We start from the raw sequence: 18216 nt of genomic DNA on the forward strand, positions 1-18216 counted from the left end.
GACACTCAAAAGCCTACCATCCATGGATTCTGTCAGTGTTTTGATCTGTTCACCATCAACATTGCGTGCAGCAGCAACCACAGCCTCCCAGACACTGTTCAGAGAGGTGTACTGTTTTCCCTCCTTGTAAATCTCACATTTGATGATGGACCACAGGTTCTCAATGGGGTTCAGATCAGGTGAACAAGGAGGCCATGTCATTAGATTTTCTTCTTTTATACCCTTTCTTGCCAGCTACGCTGTGGAGTACTTGGACGCGTGTGATGGAGCATTGTCCTGCAGGAAAATCATGTTTTTCTTGAAGGATGCAGACTTCTTCCTGTACCACTGCTTGAAGAAGGTGTCTTCCAGAAACTGGGAGTTGAGCTTGACTCCATCCTCAACCCGAAAAGGCCCCACAAGCTCATCTTTGATGATACCAGCCCAAACCAGTACTCCACCTCCACCTTGCTGGCGTCTGAGTCGGACTGGAGCTCTCTGCCCTTTACCAATCCATCCATCTGGCCCATCAAGACTCACTCTCATTTCATCAGTCCATAAAACCTTAGAAAAATCAGTCTTGAGATATTTCTTGGCCCAGTCTTGACGTTTCAACTTGTGTGTCTTGTTCAGTGGTGGTCGTCTTTCAGCCTTTCTTACCTTGGCCATGTCTCTGAGTATTGCACACCTTGTGCTTTCGGGCACTCCAGTGATGTTGCAGCTCTGAAATATGGCCAAACTGGTGGCAAGTGGCATCTTGGCAGCTGCACGCTTGACTTTTCTCAGTTCATGGGCAGTTATTTTGCGCCTTGGTTTCTCCACACGCTTCTTGCGACCCTGTTGACTATTTTGAATGAAATGCTTGATTGTTCGATGATCACGCTTCAGAAGCTTTGCAATTTTAAGAGTGCTGCATCCCTCTGCAAGATATCTCACTATTTTTGACTTTTCTGAGCCTGTCAAGTCCTTCTTTTGACCCATTTTGTCAAAGGAAAGGAAGTTGCCTAATAATTATGCACACCTGATATAGGGTGTTGATGTCATTAGACCACACCCATTCTCATTACAGAGATGCACATCACCTAATATGCTTAATTGGTAGTAGGCTTTCGAGCCTATACAGCTTGGAGTAAGACAACATGCATAAAGAGGATGATGTGGTCAAAATACTCATTTGCCTAATAATTCTGCACACAGTGTATTCAGTTGAATCATCCAAGCAGAATACAGATAAATTCTACATAGCTGGTGAAGGCAGGCAATTAAAAACCTGGCATAGGTAGCAGCAGGGGAGGGCTGGCAGCCTTAGGCCTGGGGGGCAAAACCAGTCAAGTGGCCCATTGCGCCACCAAATCAGTTCACCATCCATGCCCACCTTTTCCTGGTTTTATAACGGATATTGATGTTATGCTAACCAGTAGCTCTTTGCCATACCCGCTCCTTCACGGCTCTGACTTTCAATGTTGTCAGAGCACAGGCTGAGAATCTCTGAGCCTGTGCTCTGACTCACTAACTGAGCGCCGGAACCACGAGGGAGAGGATATGATCTGACTGCACCTACTGCTGGTGCGCACCAGTGGACCACCAGCGAATCGTTTAAATTAAATATGCTGGTGTACCCAACTTGTGAGCTGTGTTGGCCGCCGGGCGCCTCTGTTGTCATGGCACCCTGCGTGACCGCACAGCTTGGCCACCCTAACGGCTGGCCCTGCTGACACACACTGATGTTACTACTTAGACATCCCTCAATATTAATACAGAGATGAGAGTAAACACCAATAAACTGTGGAAACAGAGCTGATCCCCCCCAAATTTATAAAGGTTTGCTTAGAGGATTTATTCAAGATTAAATCATGCCTCCTCCTCTCTCCCCCATGCGCTGCTCTGTAGGCTGGGAGGAAGTGAAGAGTAATCACAGTCTCCCAGCACAACGCCATCTGTGGCTGCATGGGGAACAGCTGTTTAATGTAATGCTTGCAGGACGGCCAGCTGCCGCAGAACCTCTTTGTTTCCGTCTCTGCAACGGGCTCTAGGCACTGCTTGTTGTGAGTGTGAGCCACTGTAAATTAGGGGCAGAGGGCACTTGCACTGCGGTCAAGACGGGTCTGGGCAGGAGGAGAGTGCAGTGCAATCAGTGCACTCCCCTCCTGTGGGTCACCAGTAGACTGGTGCACCTGCCCAGGATCAGAGCCGGTGCAAGGATTTTTGCCGCCCTAGACAAAATATAAATTTGCCGCCCCCCCCCCATGTGACATCACAATGCCCCACCCATATGATCTGCCATATGAACTAACGCCAGTGCTGCACACAGTGTGTGTTTACATTAAAAAGCCTGCAGGGACCAGCTATAGACACCAGAACCACTTCATTAGGCTATAGTGTCCCTTTAATGTGAGGTAAATTATAGATTAGTATCACTAATAATATACTAGATTGCCTACTTACAATTAGATGAGGATGATGATGGGCTGCAGTTTGGCTCCACTGGTCTGGTGTAGAACAGGACCTCTGGAGGCTGTTTGCAACTGTGGTCACAAAATTCAACGTTCTGGGAGAATTGGAAGCAGCTCCATTTTTTGGGGGCCTCTTACACAGCTCAAGGTCTGGGCCCCAGTGCCTGACGGTGAGTATGCCCATAAGGCCCACTCATAAGTCCACTTATATGTTCCACCCACCCATGAGCTCGCTCACAGGGAGTGGAGTGTGTAGGGGATGTGTTATCTGTTATCTCATATGTGTGCTTATGGTATGTAGTGTATAGGGATACCAGTTTGTGCAGGTGATGCAGTGTGTTTGTGTGTAGTGGAAGCAGTGTGTATTTGTGTATAAGGGATGTATTATGTGTTTCTGGTTGTGTGTGAGGGATGCATTGTGTGAATCTGAGTTTGTATGCATAAGGGATGCAAGGTGTGTGTCTGTATGTGTGTGCATTGAGTGTAAGAGATGCATTGTGTTTCTGTGTGTATGTAAGAAAAACAGTGTGTGTGTTTGCGTGTGTGTAAGGGTTTGCATTGTATGTTTCTGTGTATGTGTGCAAATGATGCATTGTCTTTGTGTGTAAGGGTTGCATTGTGTGTGTGTGTAATGGATGCATTGTGTGTTTCTCTGTGTGTAAGGGAAGCATGTTCTGTTTCTGTGTATGTATAGGGATGCATTGTGTGTTTCTGTGTATGTATAGGGGTGCATTGTGTGTTTCTGTGTATGTATAGGGATGCATTGTGTGTGTGTGTGCGCGTAGTGTTAAAGAGCTCCCTGTCTTGCCCCCTGTCCTATAGAGCTGTCCCTTCTGTCCCTTAGAGCTCTCCCCTGACCCTTAGTGTTCTCTCCTCTCCCCCATCCTCCCCTAGCGGTCTCTTCTCACACTCACCCACCCTCCCTGTGCTCTTCTCATCCCCCATCCACCCTCCCTGTGTTCTTCTCACTCCTCCCTCTGTGTGTTCTCACCCCCCTGTGTTCTTCTTACCCCCCTCCTCCCTGTGTTCTTCTTACTCCTACCCCTTGTTCTTCTTACCCCCTTCTTCTTCTTAACCCTCCTACTTCTTCTTACCCCCTCCTCCTTCTTCTTACCCCTTCCTTCTTCTTCTTACCCCCCTTCTTCTTCTTACCCCCCTTCTTCTTCTTACTCCCCCCTCTTCTTCTTACTCCCCCCTCTTCTTCTTACCCCCTTCTTCTAATTACTCCCCACTCTTGTTCTTACTCCCCCCTTCTTCTTACCCCCCTCTTTTTCTTATCTCCCCTCCTTCTTACTTCCCCCTTCTTCTTACTCCCCCCCTCCCCTCTTCTTACTCCCCCTCTCCCCTCTTCTTACTCTCCCCCCTCCCCTCTTCTTACTCTCCCCCCTCCCCTCTTCTTACTCTCCCCTCCTCCCCTCTTTTTACTCTCCCCTCCCCTCTTCTTACTGCCCCCCCTCCCCTCTTCTTACTCTCTCCCCTCTCCTCTTCTTACTCTCCCCCCTCTTTTTACTCTCCCCCTCCCCTCTTTTTACTCTCCCCCTCCCCTCTTTTTACTCTCCCCCCTCCCCTCTTCTTACTCTCCCCCCCTCTTCTTACTCTCCCCCCTCTTCTTACTCTCCCCCCTCCCCTCTTCTTACTCTCCCCCCTCCCCTCTTCTTACTCTCCCCCCTCCCCTCTTTTTACTCCCCCCCTCCCCTCTTTTTACTCCCCCCCTCTCCCCTCTTTTTACTCCCCCCCCTCCCCTCCTTTTACTCTTCCCCCCCTTCTTCTTACCCCCTCCCCTGTAGGTGGCCGAGCTGCACTCCGGTCCGCGGTCCCGGCCGGAGTGATAGGAAGGTGCTCAGTGGGCACCTTCCTGTCAGTCCGGCCGGGTACAGGAAACAGAAACTCCTGTTCCGCGCGGAACAGGAGTTTCTGTTTCCTGTACCTGGCCGGACTGACAGGAAGGTGCACACTCAGTGTGCACCTTCCCATCACTCCGGCCGGGACCGCGGACCGGAGTGCAGCTCGGACACCTACAGGGGAGGGAGGGAAAAGCAGCTACAGAGCACTCGGCGGCTGCAGCATTTAAAGGGCCGGCCCGCCGCGGCCGGTCCTAAAATAATTTCGGGCGGCCTGGGGGGCAATTGCCTCCCTGCCCCCCGGCCCAGCCCGCCCCTGGGTAGCAGCAACTATGCATTAATTTCTGCTGCAAGAGCCTGAACAATATTGAAGAGATAAGAAGTTCAGGCCTTAAGGGATGATCTGCGGTAACCAGGTGGCCTCACACTGCAGGTCTGTAAATGGAGAAGGCCGTGGCTTCTGACTTCTGCAATTTGTGTCCTTTAAAAAGCAATATATAATATGTATGGGTGCATTTAAAGGAACACTATAGTGTTAGGAATACAAACATATTGCTAACACTACAGTTCAGAAGTGGCTGTTTTGAATCAATTCATCTCTATGGGGACCGTTCAACATCTCCATGCAGAGTGTGTGATGCTGCTAGTTGTGCAGCACTGAAACAGGAAGCACCTCTAGTGGCCTCTGAGTGACTGCCACTACACGTGTTCCTAGGCTGTAATGTAAACACTGCATTTTCTCTGAAAAGGCAGCATGTACACTGTTCAGCCTGCAGGGACATACTAAAGACACCAGGACCTCTAGAATAAGCTTTAGTTGTTCTGGTGTCTCTAGTGTCCCTTTAAATTAAAGAGAAGCCCTTGAATTACGGTGCACTATATACATAGCCCAAAATATAGATTTTGTTTTGGTTCAGAAGTTAGACAATTGCCATCGTGGTTTAAGGGTTAATTATTAACCACACACGGCATTAGAGCATTGCTGACCCCTAGTGGTAGCAATTCACATAGCCAGTGCCAGGTCTTCAGTGCTCTATCAAATCTACACCGTCTAACAGAGGGTGAATCAGTTCCTCCGTGGAACGCCAGCGTCGCGTTCCAAGCCTCGTTATCAGATTGTCCGACGTCCCGAAATCTATTTATTTTGAATGTGTGGATTCTCTCCTGCTCTGTGATTGGCTACATGTTTTTCTGGCCCTGGGTAACTTCAGAATGTGATGCAACTTCGGGCACAGTTTCTTTAGCTGTCTTAGGTATTGCCTGTCCTCATCGTTATGACAAACCGCTCATTATTACAATATTTCATATCGCATGTATTCATTATTAATACAATAAAGCAGCCCGGGAGATAAATGTGGGGTTTGCTGTGAGATACCGATAGATGGGGCGGTGTGCAGGAATTCAGGCGCCGAGGGCAGCCACGCGCATGGACCCGGCTCAGTGAGTCCTGTAACGAGAGCTTCCACACCGGGTGAGCCATGCCGACTGTCAGTGTGAAGAGAGACCTGCTCTACCAGGCCCTGGGCCGGACCTACAGTGAGTAACCCAGTGCAATGTCTGAGCAACACGGGAACCTACCGGGGCTAGAATGACGGGAACTTACCGGGGCTAGAATGACGGGAACTTACCGGGGCTAGAATAACGGGAACCTACCGGAGATAGAATAACGGGAACCTACCGGAGATAGAATAGTGTTATGGCCACCCAGCCGGAGATAGAATAGTGTTATGGCCACCTACCGGAGATAGAATAACGGGAACCTACCGGAGATAGAATAACGGGAACCTACCGGAGATAGAATAACGGGAACCTACCGGAGATAGAATAACGGGAACCTACCGGAGATAGAATAACGGGAACCTACCGGAGATAGAATAACGGGAACCTACCGGAGATAGAATAACGGGAACCTACCGGAGATAGAATGGACAGTAAGTGAATGACAGGCACCTACAGGGGGAAGAATGGACAGTAAGTGAATGACAGGCACCTACAGGGGGAAGAATGGACAGTAAGTGAATGACAGGCACCTACAGGGGGAAGAATGGACAGTAAGTGAATGACAGGCACCTACAGGGGGAAGAATGGACAGTAAGTGAATGACAGGCACCTACAGGGGGAAGAATGGACAGTAAGTGAATGACAGGCACCTACAGGGGGAAGAATGGACAGTAAGTGAATGACAGGCACCTACAGGGGGAAGAATGGACAGTAAGTGAATGACAGGCACCTACAGGGGGAAGAATGGACAGTAAGTGAATGACAGGCACCTACAGGGGGAAGAATGGACAATAAGTGAATAACGGAAACCTACCTGGGCTAGAATGGACAATAAGTGAATAACGGAAACCTACCTGGGCTAGAATGACGGGAACCTACCTGGGCTAGAATGACGGGAACCTACCTGGGCTAGAATGACGGGAACCTACCTGGGCTAGAATGACGGGAACCTACCTGGGCTAGAATGACGGGAACCTACCGGGGCTAGAATGACGGGAACCTACCGGGGATAGAATGGACAGTAAGTGAATAACGGGAACCCACCAGGTGCTATAAGGGACAGTAAGTGGATGACAGGAATGCACCAGCTGCTAGAATGGACAATAAGTGAATGATGGGAACTCATTAGTCAGTACGTTATGGCAGTGGCCGAAAACCCATCAGGTGCTAGAATGGACAATCGGTGAATGAAAGGGCCAGGAACCCACTGGGTGCAGGAATAGACAATAAGTAAATGACAGGATTCCACCGGCTGCTAGAATGAACAATAAGTGAATGACAGGGACCGGGAAACCACTGGTTGCTCGAATGGACAGTAAATGAATGACCGGGAACCACCAAGTGCTAGAATGGACAGTAAATGAATGACAGGGAACCATCAGGTGCTAGAATGGACAGTAAGTGAATAAAGGAACCCACCGGGAGCTGGTTTGGACAGTAAGTGAATGACCGGTGTCGGGAGCCCATTAAGTGCCAGAATGGACAGTATAAATGACAGGGAACCCACAGCGTATCTAACCTGACCAGCAATGGGTGGCTGTGGTTGACTTATAGTGTTACTAGACCGCTTTCAGCCTTTCATAGTGCCCATTGCTGGTATGAATTGGTATGGCTAGAAGGAAGTGTCTCTGCCTTAACCATACCTCTTATAGGGGCCGGGCTGGGTGGCCATAACACTAATTTAGTTTTAAACTGCTTAAAAATGGTTTAATGCTGAATGGTGGAACAAAGACTGTAAACTCTTAATACTATATTCGGTTCAGTGAGATGCAATAGTTATAGTGCCAAGAGTGCGCCTTTGAAGTAGCACTTTCACTTGTAGGATTTCTGCAATTTTCTGCAGAGCCCCCAAAGTGACATGTCCACTTGTGTGACAGTATGAGCATTTAGGGAGATACTCAGCTTAAGTTCTGTCTCCTCGGAATCTTCCATAGACCCCATTTTGCCTGCTCATTTTATTATTATTATTATTATTATTATTGCAATTTATATAGCGCCAACAGATTCCGTAGCGCTTTACAATATTATGAGAGGGGATTTAACTATAAATAGGACAATTACAGATAAACTTACAGGAACAATAGGTTGAAGAGGACCCTGCTCGATCGAGCTTACATTCTATAGGAGGTGGGGTGTAAAACACATTAGGACAGGAATTTGCAATCAAATAAGGTGGGCTGCCCTTTAGGAGAGGGCAAGAGACAGGTATGTGAGGTATTGGTTAGTCTTGGAGGCCATAAGCTTTCCTAAAGAGATGGGTTTTAAGGCACTTCTTAAAAGATGCAAAACTAGGGGAGAGTCTGATGGCGGTAGGCAGGCTATTCCATAGGAAGGGAGCCGCCCGCGAGAAGTCCTGCAAGCGCGAGTTGGCCGTACGAGTGCGGACAACGGACAGGAGGTGGTCACGGGCAGAGCGGAGAGACCGAGAAGGGACATACCTATGGATCTGTGAGGAGATATAAGAGGGGCTAGAGTTGTTCAGTGCTTTATAGGTGTGAGTTAGTACCTTGAATTGACTCCTCATTTTGACTCCTCATTTTGTGTATGAATAAGAATGCAACAGTGCCAATGATTCCTGACAAGTTAAGTCCTCAGGTGCTGGAGAAGTATGGCGGTGATCTTTAAATAGACATTGCATGTTCCTTGTATGTCTAGGCATCTAGTCTATTTAACCCATTACAGATCTATTTGTTATAGTTTTAATACGTTTTGTAGTGGGACATCTCATGGAAAATATATGCTGCATTAAAGGGACACTATAGTCACCAGAACAAATACAGCTTATTGCTTATTTGTTCTGGTGAGTATAATCATTCCCTTCAGGCTTTTTGCAGTAAATACTGTCTTTTTAGAGAAAATGCAGTGTTTACATTACAGCCTAGGAATAACTCCACTGGCCACTCCTCTGATGGCTGCTAGAGGTGCTTCCTGGGGCAGTGCTGCACAGTGAGCAGCACTGCAATTCAGTGTCTCCACCCTACAGTGTTCCTTATAATATCATCTCTGCCCTGTAGAATACATGTTTTAGAAAGGATCCTAAATTGTAATATGGGTATGAGAATAAGTTATTACCTACATATATGGTTAACGAGAGCAAGATACTACAGGTTTCTGCATTTGCAGCGGTTCAGCTCTGGGAATTCTTCATCATATACTTGAATTAAAGTAAAACCTTGATTCATAACTTAAAATCTCTTCCTTTTCAGCTGATGAAGAATTTGATGAGCTGTGTTTTGAGTTTGGCCTGGAGCTAGATGAGATTGTAAGTATGGCATATAATAACTATATATAATTAGCATGGAAATACGCTTACAGTAAATTGATAGGAAGTGTGTCTGTACATCTGTATGTGTGTCAGTATCTGCATGTGTGACAGTTTTTGATACATATACTGACACACAGTTGCACAGACACATTGATACACATGCTGATATACAGACACACACACACACTGCCACACATGCAGATACATTGACAAACAGATACAATCACTGACACACATACAGATACAGACACACAGATACAAACACTGACACACATGCATATACACAGACACAGTGTATAGGTAAGTGTATTGGCTGCTATGCACACATAGACACAAGCTACATCCCCAGCACGCACACACATACTACATCCTCAGTACACACAGACACACACTTCATCCCCAGCACACCCACATAGAGACACTACCATTGCAGAAGCATTTCATACTTGGATCCAGGCAGCATAATGTCTTGGGCCGGCCCTGCCTGTAGCATATTTTGTAGGTGCGGCAAATCCTGTTTTGCTGCAGGGTCTGTGCTTCCTTGCAGTGTTGTGGTTGGTGGCTTTGTGACCTCTTGTGAGAAACATAGAATGTGACGGCAGATAAGAACCATTCGGCCCATCTAGTCTGCCCAGTTTTCTAAATACTTTCATTAGTCCCTGGCCTTATCTTATAGTTAGGATAGCCTTATGCCTATCCCACGCATGCTTAAACTCCTTTACTGTGTTAACCTCTACCACTTCAGCTGGAAGGCTATTCCATGCATCCACTACCCTCTCAGTAAAGTAATACTTCCTGATATTATTTTTAAACCTTTGTCCCTCTAATTTAAGACTATGTCCTCTTGTTGTGGTAGTTTTTCTTCGTTTAAATATAGTCTCCTCCTTTACTGTGTTGATTCCCTTAATGTATTTAAATGTTTCTATCATATCCCCCCTGTCTCGTCTTTCCTCCAAGCTATACATGTTAAGATCCTTTAACCTTTCCTGGTAAGTTTTATCCTGCAATCCATGAACCAGTTTAGTAGCCCTTCTCTGAACTCTCTCTAAGGTATCAATATCCTTCTGATGATACGGTCTCCATTACTCTGTACAGTACTCCAAGTGAGGTCTCACCAGTGTTCTGTACAATGGCATGAGCACTTCCCTCTTTCTACTGCTAATACCTCTCCCTATACAACCCAGCATTCTGCTAGTATTTCCTGCTGCTCTATTACATTGTCTGCCTACCTTTAAGTCATCAGAAATAATCACCCCTAAATCCCTTTCCTCAGATGTTGAGGTTAGGACTCTATCAAATATTCTGTACTCTGCCCTTGGGTTTTTACGTCCAAGATGCATTATCTTGCACTTATCCACATTAAATGTCAGTTGCCACAACTCTGACCATTTTTCTAGTTTACCTAAATCATTTTCCATTTGGCTTATCCCTCCTTGAACATCAACCCTGTTACATATCTTAGTATCATCCACAAAAAGACACACCTTACCATCAAGACCTTCTGCAATATCACTAATGAAAATATTAAAGATAATGGGTCCTAGTACAGATCCCTGAGGTACCCCACTGGTGACAAGCCCAAGCTTTGAATATACTCCATTGACTACAACCCTCTGTTGCCTGTCACTCAGCCACTGCCTTACCCATTCAACAATATTGGAATCCAAACTCAAAGATTGTAGTTTATTGATAAGCCTTCTATGTGCAACAGTGTCAAAAGCCTTACTGAAATCTAGGTAAGCAATGTCTACTGCACCACCCTGATCTATAATTTTAGTTACCCAATCAATAAAATTAGTTTGGCATGATCTCCCTGAAGTAAACCCATGTTGTCTCTGATTTTGAAATCCATGTGTTTTTAGATGTTCAACAATTCTATCCTTTAACATGGTTTCCATCACTTTCCCCACTACTGAAGTAAGGCTTACTGGCCTATAGTTGCCCGACTCCTCCCTATTACCTTTCTTGTGAATGGGCACAACATTCGCTAACTTCCAATCTTCTGGGACTACTCCTGTTATCAATGATTGGTTAAATAAATCTGTTAATGGCTTTGCTAGTACACCACTAAGCTCTTTTAATAGCTTTGGGTGTATTCCATCAGGTCCCATTGACTTATTTGTCTTTACTTTTGACAGTTGAAATAGAACCTCTTCCTCTGTAAACTCACGTGTAATAAATGACTCATTTATCCTTTTTCTTAACTGAGGTCCCTTTCCTTCATTTTCATCTGTAAATACCGAACAAAAATATTAATTGAGGCAGTCAGCTAGACGTTTATCCTCATCTACATACCTTCCTTCTTTTGTTTTTAATCTAACTAATCCTTGTTTTACTTTTCTTTTCTCATTTATGTATCTAAAAAAAAGTTTTGTCTCCCTTTTTTACAGCGCACCTTTATTTTGTTTTTTTTGTATTGTAAGAGTGTTGTGTTGGAGCTTTACACTTTATAAGGTGCAGCTATTTCTATGGTATATATTTCCTGATATTTGTATTTAGATTTTAAGACAACTTTTACTAGCGCCTATTTTTTACTTGTTTTTTTGGTATATATATTCCCTTTTTTACTGACTGTGCTATTTTCTCTTCTGTGTGTGATTTGGAAGCTCTTATAACTTGCTTAGCCTCTTTCTGCCTAATCTTATAGGTCATTCTGTCTTCCTCACTCTGGTTTTTTTACTATTTTGGCCACATCTGCGGAGTACCACAGTGGTTTCTTGAATTTTTTGCTTTTACTGACAAGCCTAATGCAATTTTCTGTTGCCTTCAGTAGTGCAACTTTTAAATAATCCCATTTCTTTTGGACTCCATTTAAATTGCTCCAGTCTGATAATGACTCCTTTACACATATTCTAATTTTAGAAAAGTCTGTAACTTTCACCTACAGTAATATCTGATACCAAATCTCCATTTGTTAACACTAAATCTAGTATGGCCTCTTTACGAGTTGGCTCCTCAACGACTTGTTTTAGAGACAATCCCAGTAGGGAGTTTAGAATATGTGTGCTCCTGGCACAAGTAGCTATTTTTGTTTTCCAATTCACATCAGGAAGATTAAAGTCACCCATGATGATAACTTCCCCCTTCATTGTCATTTTAGCTATTTCTTCAACTAGTAGATTATCTAACTAAATTGTCCTGGGGGCCTATAAATCACACCTACACGAGTTACTGTGTGATTACCAAATTCTAACGTAACCCAAACGGACTCTATGTTCGCCTCACTAACCTTTATTAGGCTAGATTTTATGCTATCCTTTACATACAGGGCCACCCCTCCCCCTTTCTTGTCTTCCCTGTCTTTTCTATATAAAGAGTACCCTGGTATTGCTATGTCCCAGTCATTTTTTTCATTATACCATGTCTCAGTAACAGCGACTAAATCTACACTATCAGTTGCCATTATTGCCACAAGTTCATGGATCTTATTCCCTAAACTGCGAGCATTTGTAGACATGACTCTAAGCTTATCATTTTTTAACACACTTGCTACAGGCACCTTCTCTCCTTGTTTTGGGGGACAATTGGATTGATGTTTTATCACCCTTTTGCCCCCCCCTCCTAGTTTAAATACATCCTAGCAAAACCTCTGAACTGCTCACTGAGAACATTTGTTCCCTTTTGAGAAAGATGCAAACCATCTTTTTTGTACAGTTTATTTCCATTCCAAACAGAGCTACCATGAGCAATAAAGCCAAATCCTTGCTCCCGACACCATTCACCAAGCCACAAGTTAAAGTCCCTAATACGCATCCGCATGTCGTTCTGAGTGTTATGCACAGGCAGAACTTCAGAGAATGACAGTGTGGAAGCAACCTGCCGTATATCATTGGCAAAAACACTAAAAACTTCCTTAACCTCTGATACCTCATTGCAAGCTAAGTCATTTGTCCCTAAATGGACAAGTACATCCAATTCCCCTTCCTGCTTTGCTTGCTTAACAATATTACAGATACGCCTCCTGTCTCTGTGAGCAGTAGCTCCAGGAAGACACCTCACAAGACCACCATTGTCCATCTCCACACCTCTTATGATGGAATCCCCCAACAACAACTGCTTTCTATTAGGCCTCACTACAGTCTTCAAGCCTCTCTGCACAACACCACTAGCCTCAGTGCCTCTCTGCACAACAGTGACAGTGACTTTGCAGCAGTTCCAGCTTGAGTTTGCTTACCAGATAATTTACAAATCTCAGACATCAAAAATACAATCTCCTGCGGCAAGATAGAGAACTGTCTACAGATTAGACAACAACCAAACCTCCAAAAAGTGGAACGTGAAACAAATGCAAAGCAACTATTACACTGAACTAAGTCTGCCATTCCAATGAGGTGAATAATTTAAATCAAACAAACCTTAACTTTTTATTTATCCTCCTGAATACCTCAGATTACCTCCAGAATATCTCCAACCACACACACACTTAGAAGCAACACTTAGATGGAGCAACCAAGCTATGAGGCTTGCTCTTGAGGAGTAGCCCGGGGAGTGTCAGTGTTGAAGGAGACCGAAGCTGCCCCTATTCTAAATGAAAGACCCGAGACATGGATACAACCCAATCTTAGGAGTAGTGTTCTGATGTAGAAGATGAATTTAGCCGTAGTCAGAGGGATTCAGTGAGAGTAGTGGTGAAATGTGTGTGGCATGACTGAGTGTGGGTAAGTAAGAGTCAAGTATTTTAACTGGGCACTAGTTCTAGGTGGGATAAAGTGGTATAGCGGATGGATGAGTAGTTTGGTTCGTTTTAGAGGTTTGTTGAGAAAGTATATAGTGATCATGATTTTTAGCGATAGCCAATATTTTTAAGGTGGTCTCAAACAAACATAAAATGCTATATAAAATTTGTGGGAATATCGAATAGTCGTGTACAGTAAATCAGAGAGGGCTCAGAATATCGAACCATCGATCGGTATCCAACCTTGTGCAAATGGGGAGTTTGCGGTTGTGCAAATGGACTGTTTGCGGTTGTTTGCGGTGCGTTTAATGGGGAGTTAGGTCTGTCACTGTGAAGCGGGCGTAAACCTTACACTACCTGATCGATACAACATCATACCTGATGTTTTAAAGCACGTTATTCCAAACAATTTAGGAATGTTAGGTGATTTATGCCCTTTACGGATTAAAACCAGACTCTGCATCAACTATGTAATTTTCCATGGAAGTTTTGCCATGGATCCCCCTCCGGCATGCCACAGTCCAGGTGTTAGTCCCCTTGAAACAACTTTTCCATCACTATTGTGGCCAGAAAGAGTCCCTGTGGGCTTTAAAATTTGCCTGCCTATTGAAGTCTATGACGGTTCGCCCGGATCGCCCGTTCGCAAACATTTGCGGAAGTTCGCGTTTGCCGTTCGCGAACGGAAAATTTTATGTTCGCGACATCACTAGTCAGGAACACATGTGTTTCTGACCCCATAATTTTAAAAAAACACCATCTTGACTCCCTAACCCCCCTAGATATAGCAACATTTTACCTTTATTCCAGTCTGCTGGTGCTGGCTCTGCTTCCTTTGCTGACATCATATTAAGTGATGATCTGAGCCAATCACAATGCTTTCCCATAGGATTGCCTAGGAGGTGGGACAGGGGGCAAACACCACTCTGGCCAGTCAGCGTCTCCTCATAGAGATGTATTGAATCAATGCATCTATTTAAGGAAAGTTCAGTGTCTCAATGCAGAGGGTGGAGACACTCAATGTCAGTGCACAGTGTGCAGCACTGCCCCAGGAAGCACCCCTAGTAGTTATCTGAGGATTGGCCACTGGCGGTGTCCCTAGGCCAGTGATGGCAAACATTTTGAGCCGGAGTGCCCAAACCGCAATACAAAACAACTTTTTTTGCCAACACGGCAATTAAACACACTGACACTCACAGATGCACATTTCCACATACACATTGGCAAACACAAATTGCAATTTACATTTGTTAACCATCCTCTACTCCTCATACCTTTTTCGTTTGCGGCAAGGTTAATTCCTTGGCTGGCTGATGATGGAACGTAGTGAGGAGATTAAACAATATATCACAAGTATATATACAATCGACACCCTAGCTCTATTACCATGCAAAATAGAATTAAAAATATAATAGAACTTCCCTTTAATAGGACAAATTTACCCAGGAGATCTCCTCTTGTCCTCTACATGCAAAGTATATAAAATATTTGGGTAGTTCTATTAAGAAAAAAGGAAATACAACATAGTGTAAAATTTACACAAAACGCTGCTCATACGAAGTCTCCAATTGGCAACTCACTATTTTCCAGTAAAAAAGGTGCTTTTCAGATATTCTTTATCCAGAAGCTCCACTCTCAGATCTCAAATAAAGCTTTTGTTTTGATGTCCTAAATTGCAATACCATAAAAAGATAAAGTGCAAAGTGTGAACCAGGGCAAAGTAGAGTATAAAAAGGAATTCTTTATTACTTACTTTTAAGATAAAAACAGCAAATATAAATAGTCCTATGCGTTTTGTCACCTTCCAGGACTTCCTCAGGGACAATAAGTTGCTGCATACACAATCAGTGATAAAATAGAAGTACAATTTACTTATATTGTACTTATATTTTTATCACTGATGTATCACTCTAATGCTGCATGTTCTCATATAATAGTTTTTCATGTGTGAATAAATATAATGCTGCAAGTTAGAAACATAGAATGTGACGGCAGATAAGAACCATTCGGCCCATCTAGTCTGCCCAGTTTTCTAAATACTTTCATCAGTCCCTGTCCTTATCTTATAGTTAGGATAGCCTTATACCTATCCCACGCATGCTTAAACTCCTTTACTGTGTTAACCTCTACCACTTCAGCTGGAAGGCTATTCCATGCATCCACTACCCTCTCAGTAAAGTAATACTTCCTGATATTATTTTTAAACCTTTGCCCCTCTAATTTAAGACTATGTTGTGGTAGTTTTTCTTCTTTTAAATATAGTCTCCTCCTTTACTGTGTTGATTCCCTTTATGTATTTAAATGTTTCTATCATATCCCCCCTGTCTCGTCTTTCCTCCAAGCTATACATGTTATTCTCATAATTGTTTTTCTTGTGTGAATAAGCATACACTAATATCATAAAATAATTATCATTGCCTTGGAGTTACATTTAGTGAGACTCTTCTATCATTAGACTTGCTAAGTTTACTTTGTATGTATTATTTTGGTTCCAGACCTCAGAGAAAGAAATTATCAGCAAGGAAAAAGGTGATGGCAAAGCAGATGGTGCTTCAGACATTGTGCTATTCAAAATCGATGTACCAGCCAACCGCTACGACCTCTTGTGCCTGGAGGGACTTGTGCGTGGGCTTCAGGTGTTCAAAGAAAGGTATTCATATCCTATTATCTGTAACATCTGTAGTGATAGAAAAATGAAAGGCTGATTAATTTAACATCACAGTATGAGTTTGGCAGTTTTTGGGAACCATTGTTAGTGCTCTATACGTGGGCATTTAACCACAGTTGGAAACTGCAGCATCTGTACCATTTGTGGCAAAGTGGAATTTTGGCAGTTTTTAAGTGATTCGTTGCACATGGCTTGCATTGGATTTTTTTGTGTGTGTGTAATTGCCACTTAATTAAACTTACTGCTACATGTGTGATGCGGCTCCTGACAAGTGAGGCCGGCAGAAGATTCAGAGAGAACGCGCCATCTTCAGGCCGGGATACAGTAATGCAATCTTGTTAAGGGGACAGAAGTGACTGACCCACTTAACACTTTTGATGAAATCCACTTTGGAAGACTGTGTATAAATTAATACCAAATTTATACTGTCCTAATGAAAGTATTGATAAACATTTTAGTTGCCCCGCAGTAAGCGTCAATCGCTAGTTGTTTTACAGAATTTGTATTGCAAGCATTACATTTTATCTGCATTTCTCTTTCTTAATGTGTAATAAGTCGTTCCCTTTTATTGTACTTTCAGGATAGATGCACCCAGGTATAAACGCGTCACTCCATCTGACAAACAGCTGCAGAGACTTTTTATTACAGAGGAGGTAGGTTTTGTGTTTCAACTAAATGGTGGTTGTCCCTTCTGAACAGGGGGATCAGTTAACCCATATAGTGGTGTACACTCAGTAGAATAATTATGCAATATATTTACTGAGTTGCAAATCTTCTCTGGAGTGCATTTTTTATAGTGTTGTTTTGTGTTTCTTTTTTCTCTTTAAGTGAACCTGTAATGACAGGTTCATGTTAATGTAAATCCTTCCCTTTCCCACCCCTTTCCCCCTCCCCCCAAAATGCATTGAATACATTGTATCAGGGTTGAAGGATGTATTCAATGTAAATTATATTATAGACTTTATATGTAAACTGACCTCACCTCTGAACCAATACTGCCAGGTCCTTATGTTTGTTGGTGTTACACTTGTGTAACACTCACGTCTGAACAGTTTGCGCTCTTTCCTGCTCTCCCTGATAGTCCTTCTTTGTCTTTCTTTAAATATTTTTTTTTTTCTCAAATCTGTACATCACTTAGCAAATCTGCAAGTACAATATATAGATACTTTAAAAAGAGCATACATTTAAAGGGACAATCCTGCTCAAATACAAAATTAATAAAAAAATCACTGTTTAGTAGATATACTACAAAGAAAACATGCATGCTGTTATATCTAAAAACAGCAGATTTATTGTTTGCCACCTTTGCAAGCCCTCCTTTTCTAACCCCGCCCAGACTTTCTGTGGCTGTCCAATCAAAGACTTCCCAATGCAGCTTAATGGGAAGTCTTTGCAAGGCAGGTGCTCTGGGCAATTGCTACCTCTTGATTTCATTTCAATTAAGCTAACCAAACCAGGAAATAACAGAACATGTTGTCTGCTTGAAGAGTCAGGGAGTCTAACCCGTATCATTTATATAAGTGTACATTTCTATTGCAATCTCTGCTATTTCCAAAATGATAACAAGAGGACACGCTCTTCATGCATAAAGGTTTTCATCAAGCTCAAATGCTTTAGAGTCTGGAGTGTCCGTTTAACCCCTTAAGGACCAAACTTCTGGAATAAAAGGGAATCATGACCTGTCACACATGTCATGTGTCCTTAAGGGGTTAATGTACTATGACAGGTGCCCTTTAAGTTGTTGAACATGATGCTCTCATAAACCCTCTTCATCTATTAATTTTTTTTTTTTTTACATACACTTTTAGAGTTTATTCACTTAAAGTGCACGCAGCATA

The 18216-nt window shown here is 43.5% G+C and overlaps 1 protein-coding gene across 1 annotated transcript in view; it reads left to right on the forward strand.

The window, feature by feature from the left end:
• Positions 1-5702: 5702 nt before the first annotated feature.
• The window catches only part of FARSB (phenylalanyl-tRNA synthetase subunit beta), a 58414-nt gene continuing 45900 nt past the window's right edge, over positions 5703-18216 (forward strand). The window contains exons 1-4 of the mRNA XM_063440987.1: positions 5703-5809; positions 8980-9035; positions 16206-16360; positions 16959-17031. Of these exons, the coding sequence (XP_063297057.1) occupies positions 5752-5809; positions 8980-9035; positions 16206-16360; positions 16959-17031 (342 nt within the window). The 5' untranslated portion in view covers positions 5703-5751. The remainder of the gene's footprint in view (positions 5810-8979; positions 9036-16205; positions 16361-16958; positions 17032-18216) is intronic.

This window comes from Pelobates fuscus, chromosome 2 (assembly GCF_036172605.1).
Source record: "Pelobates fuscus isolate aPelFus1 chromosome 2, aPelFus1.pri, whole genome shotgun sequence".
NCBI lineage: Eukaryota > Metazoa > Chordata > Amphibia > Anura > Pelobatidae > Pelobates > Pelobates fuscus.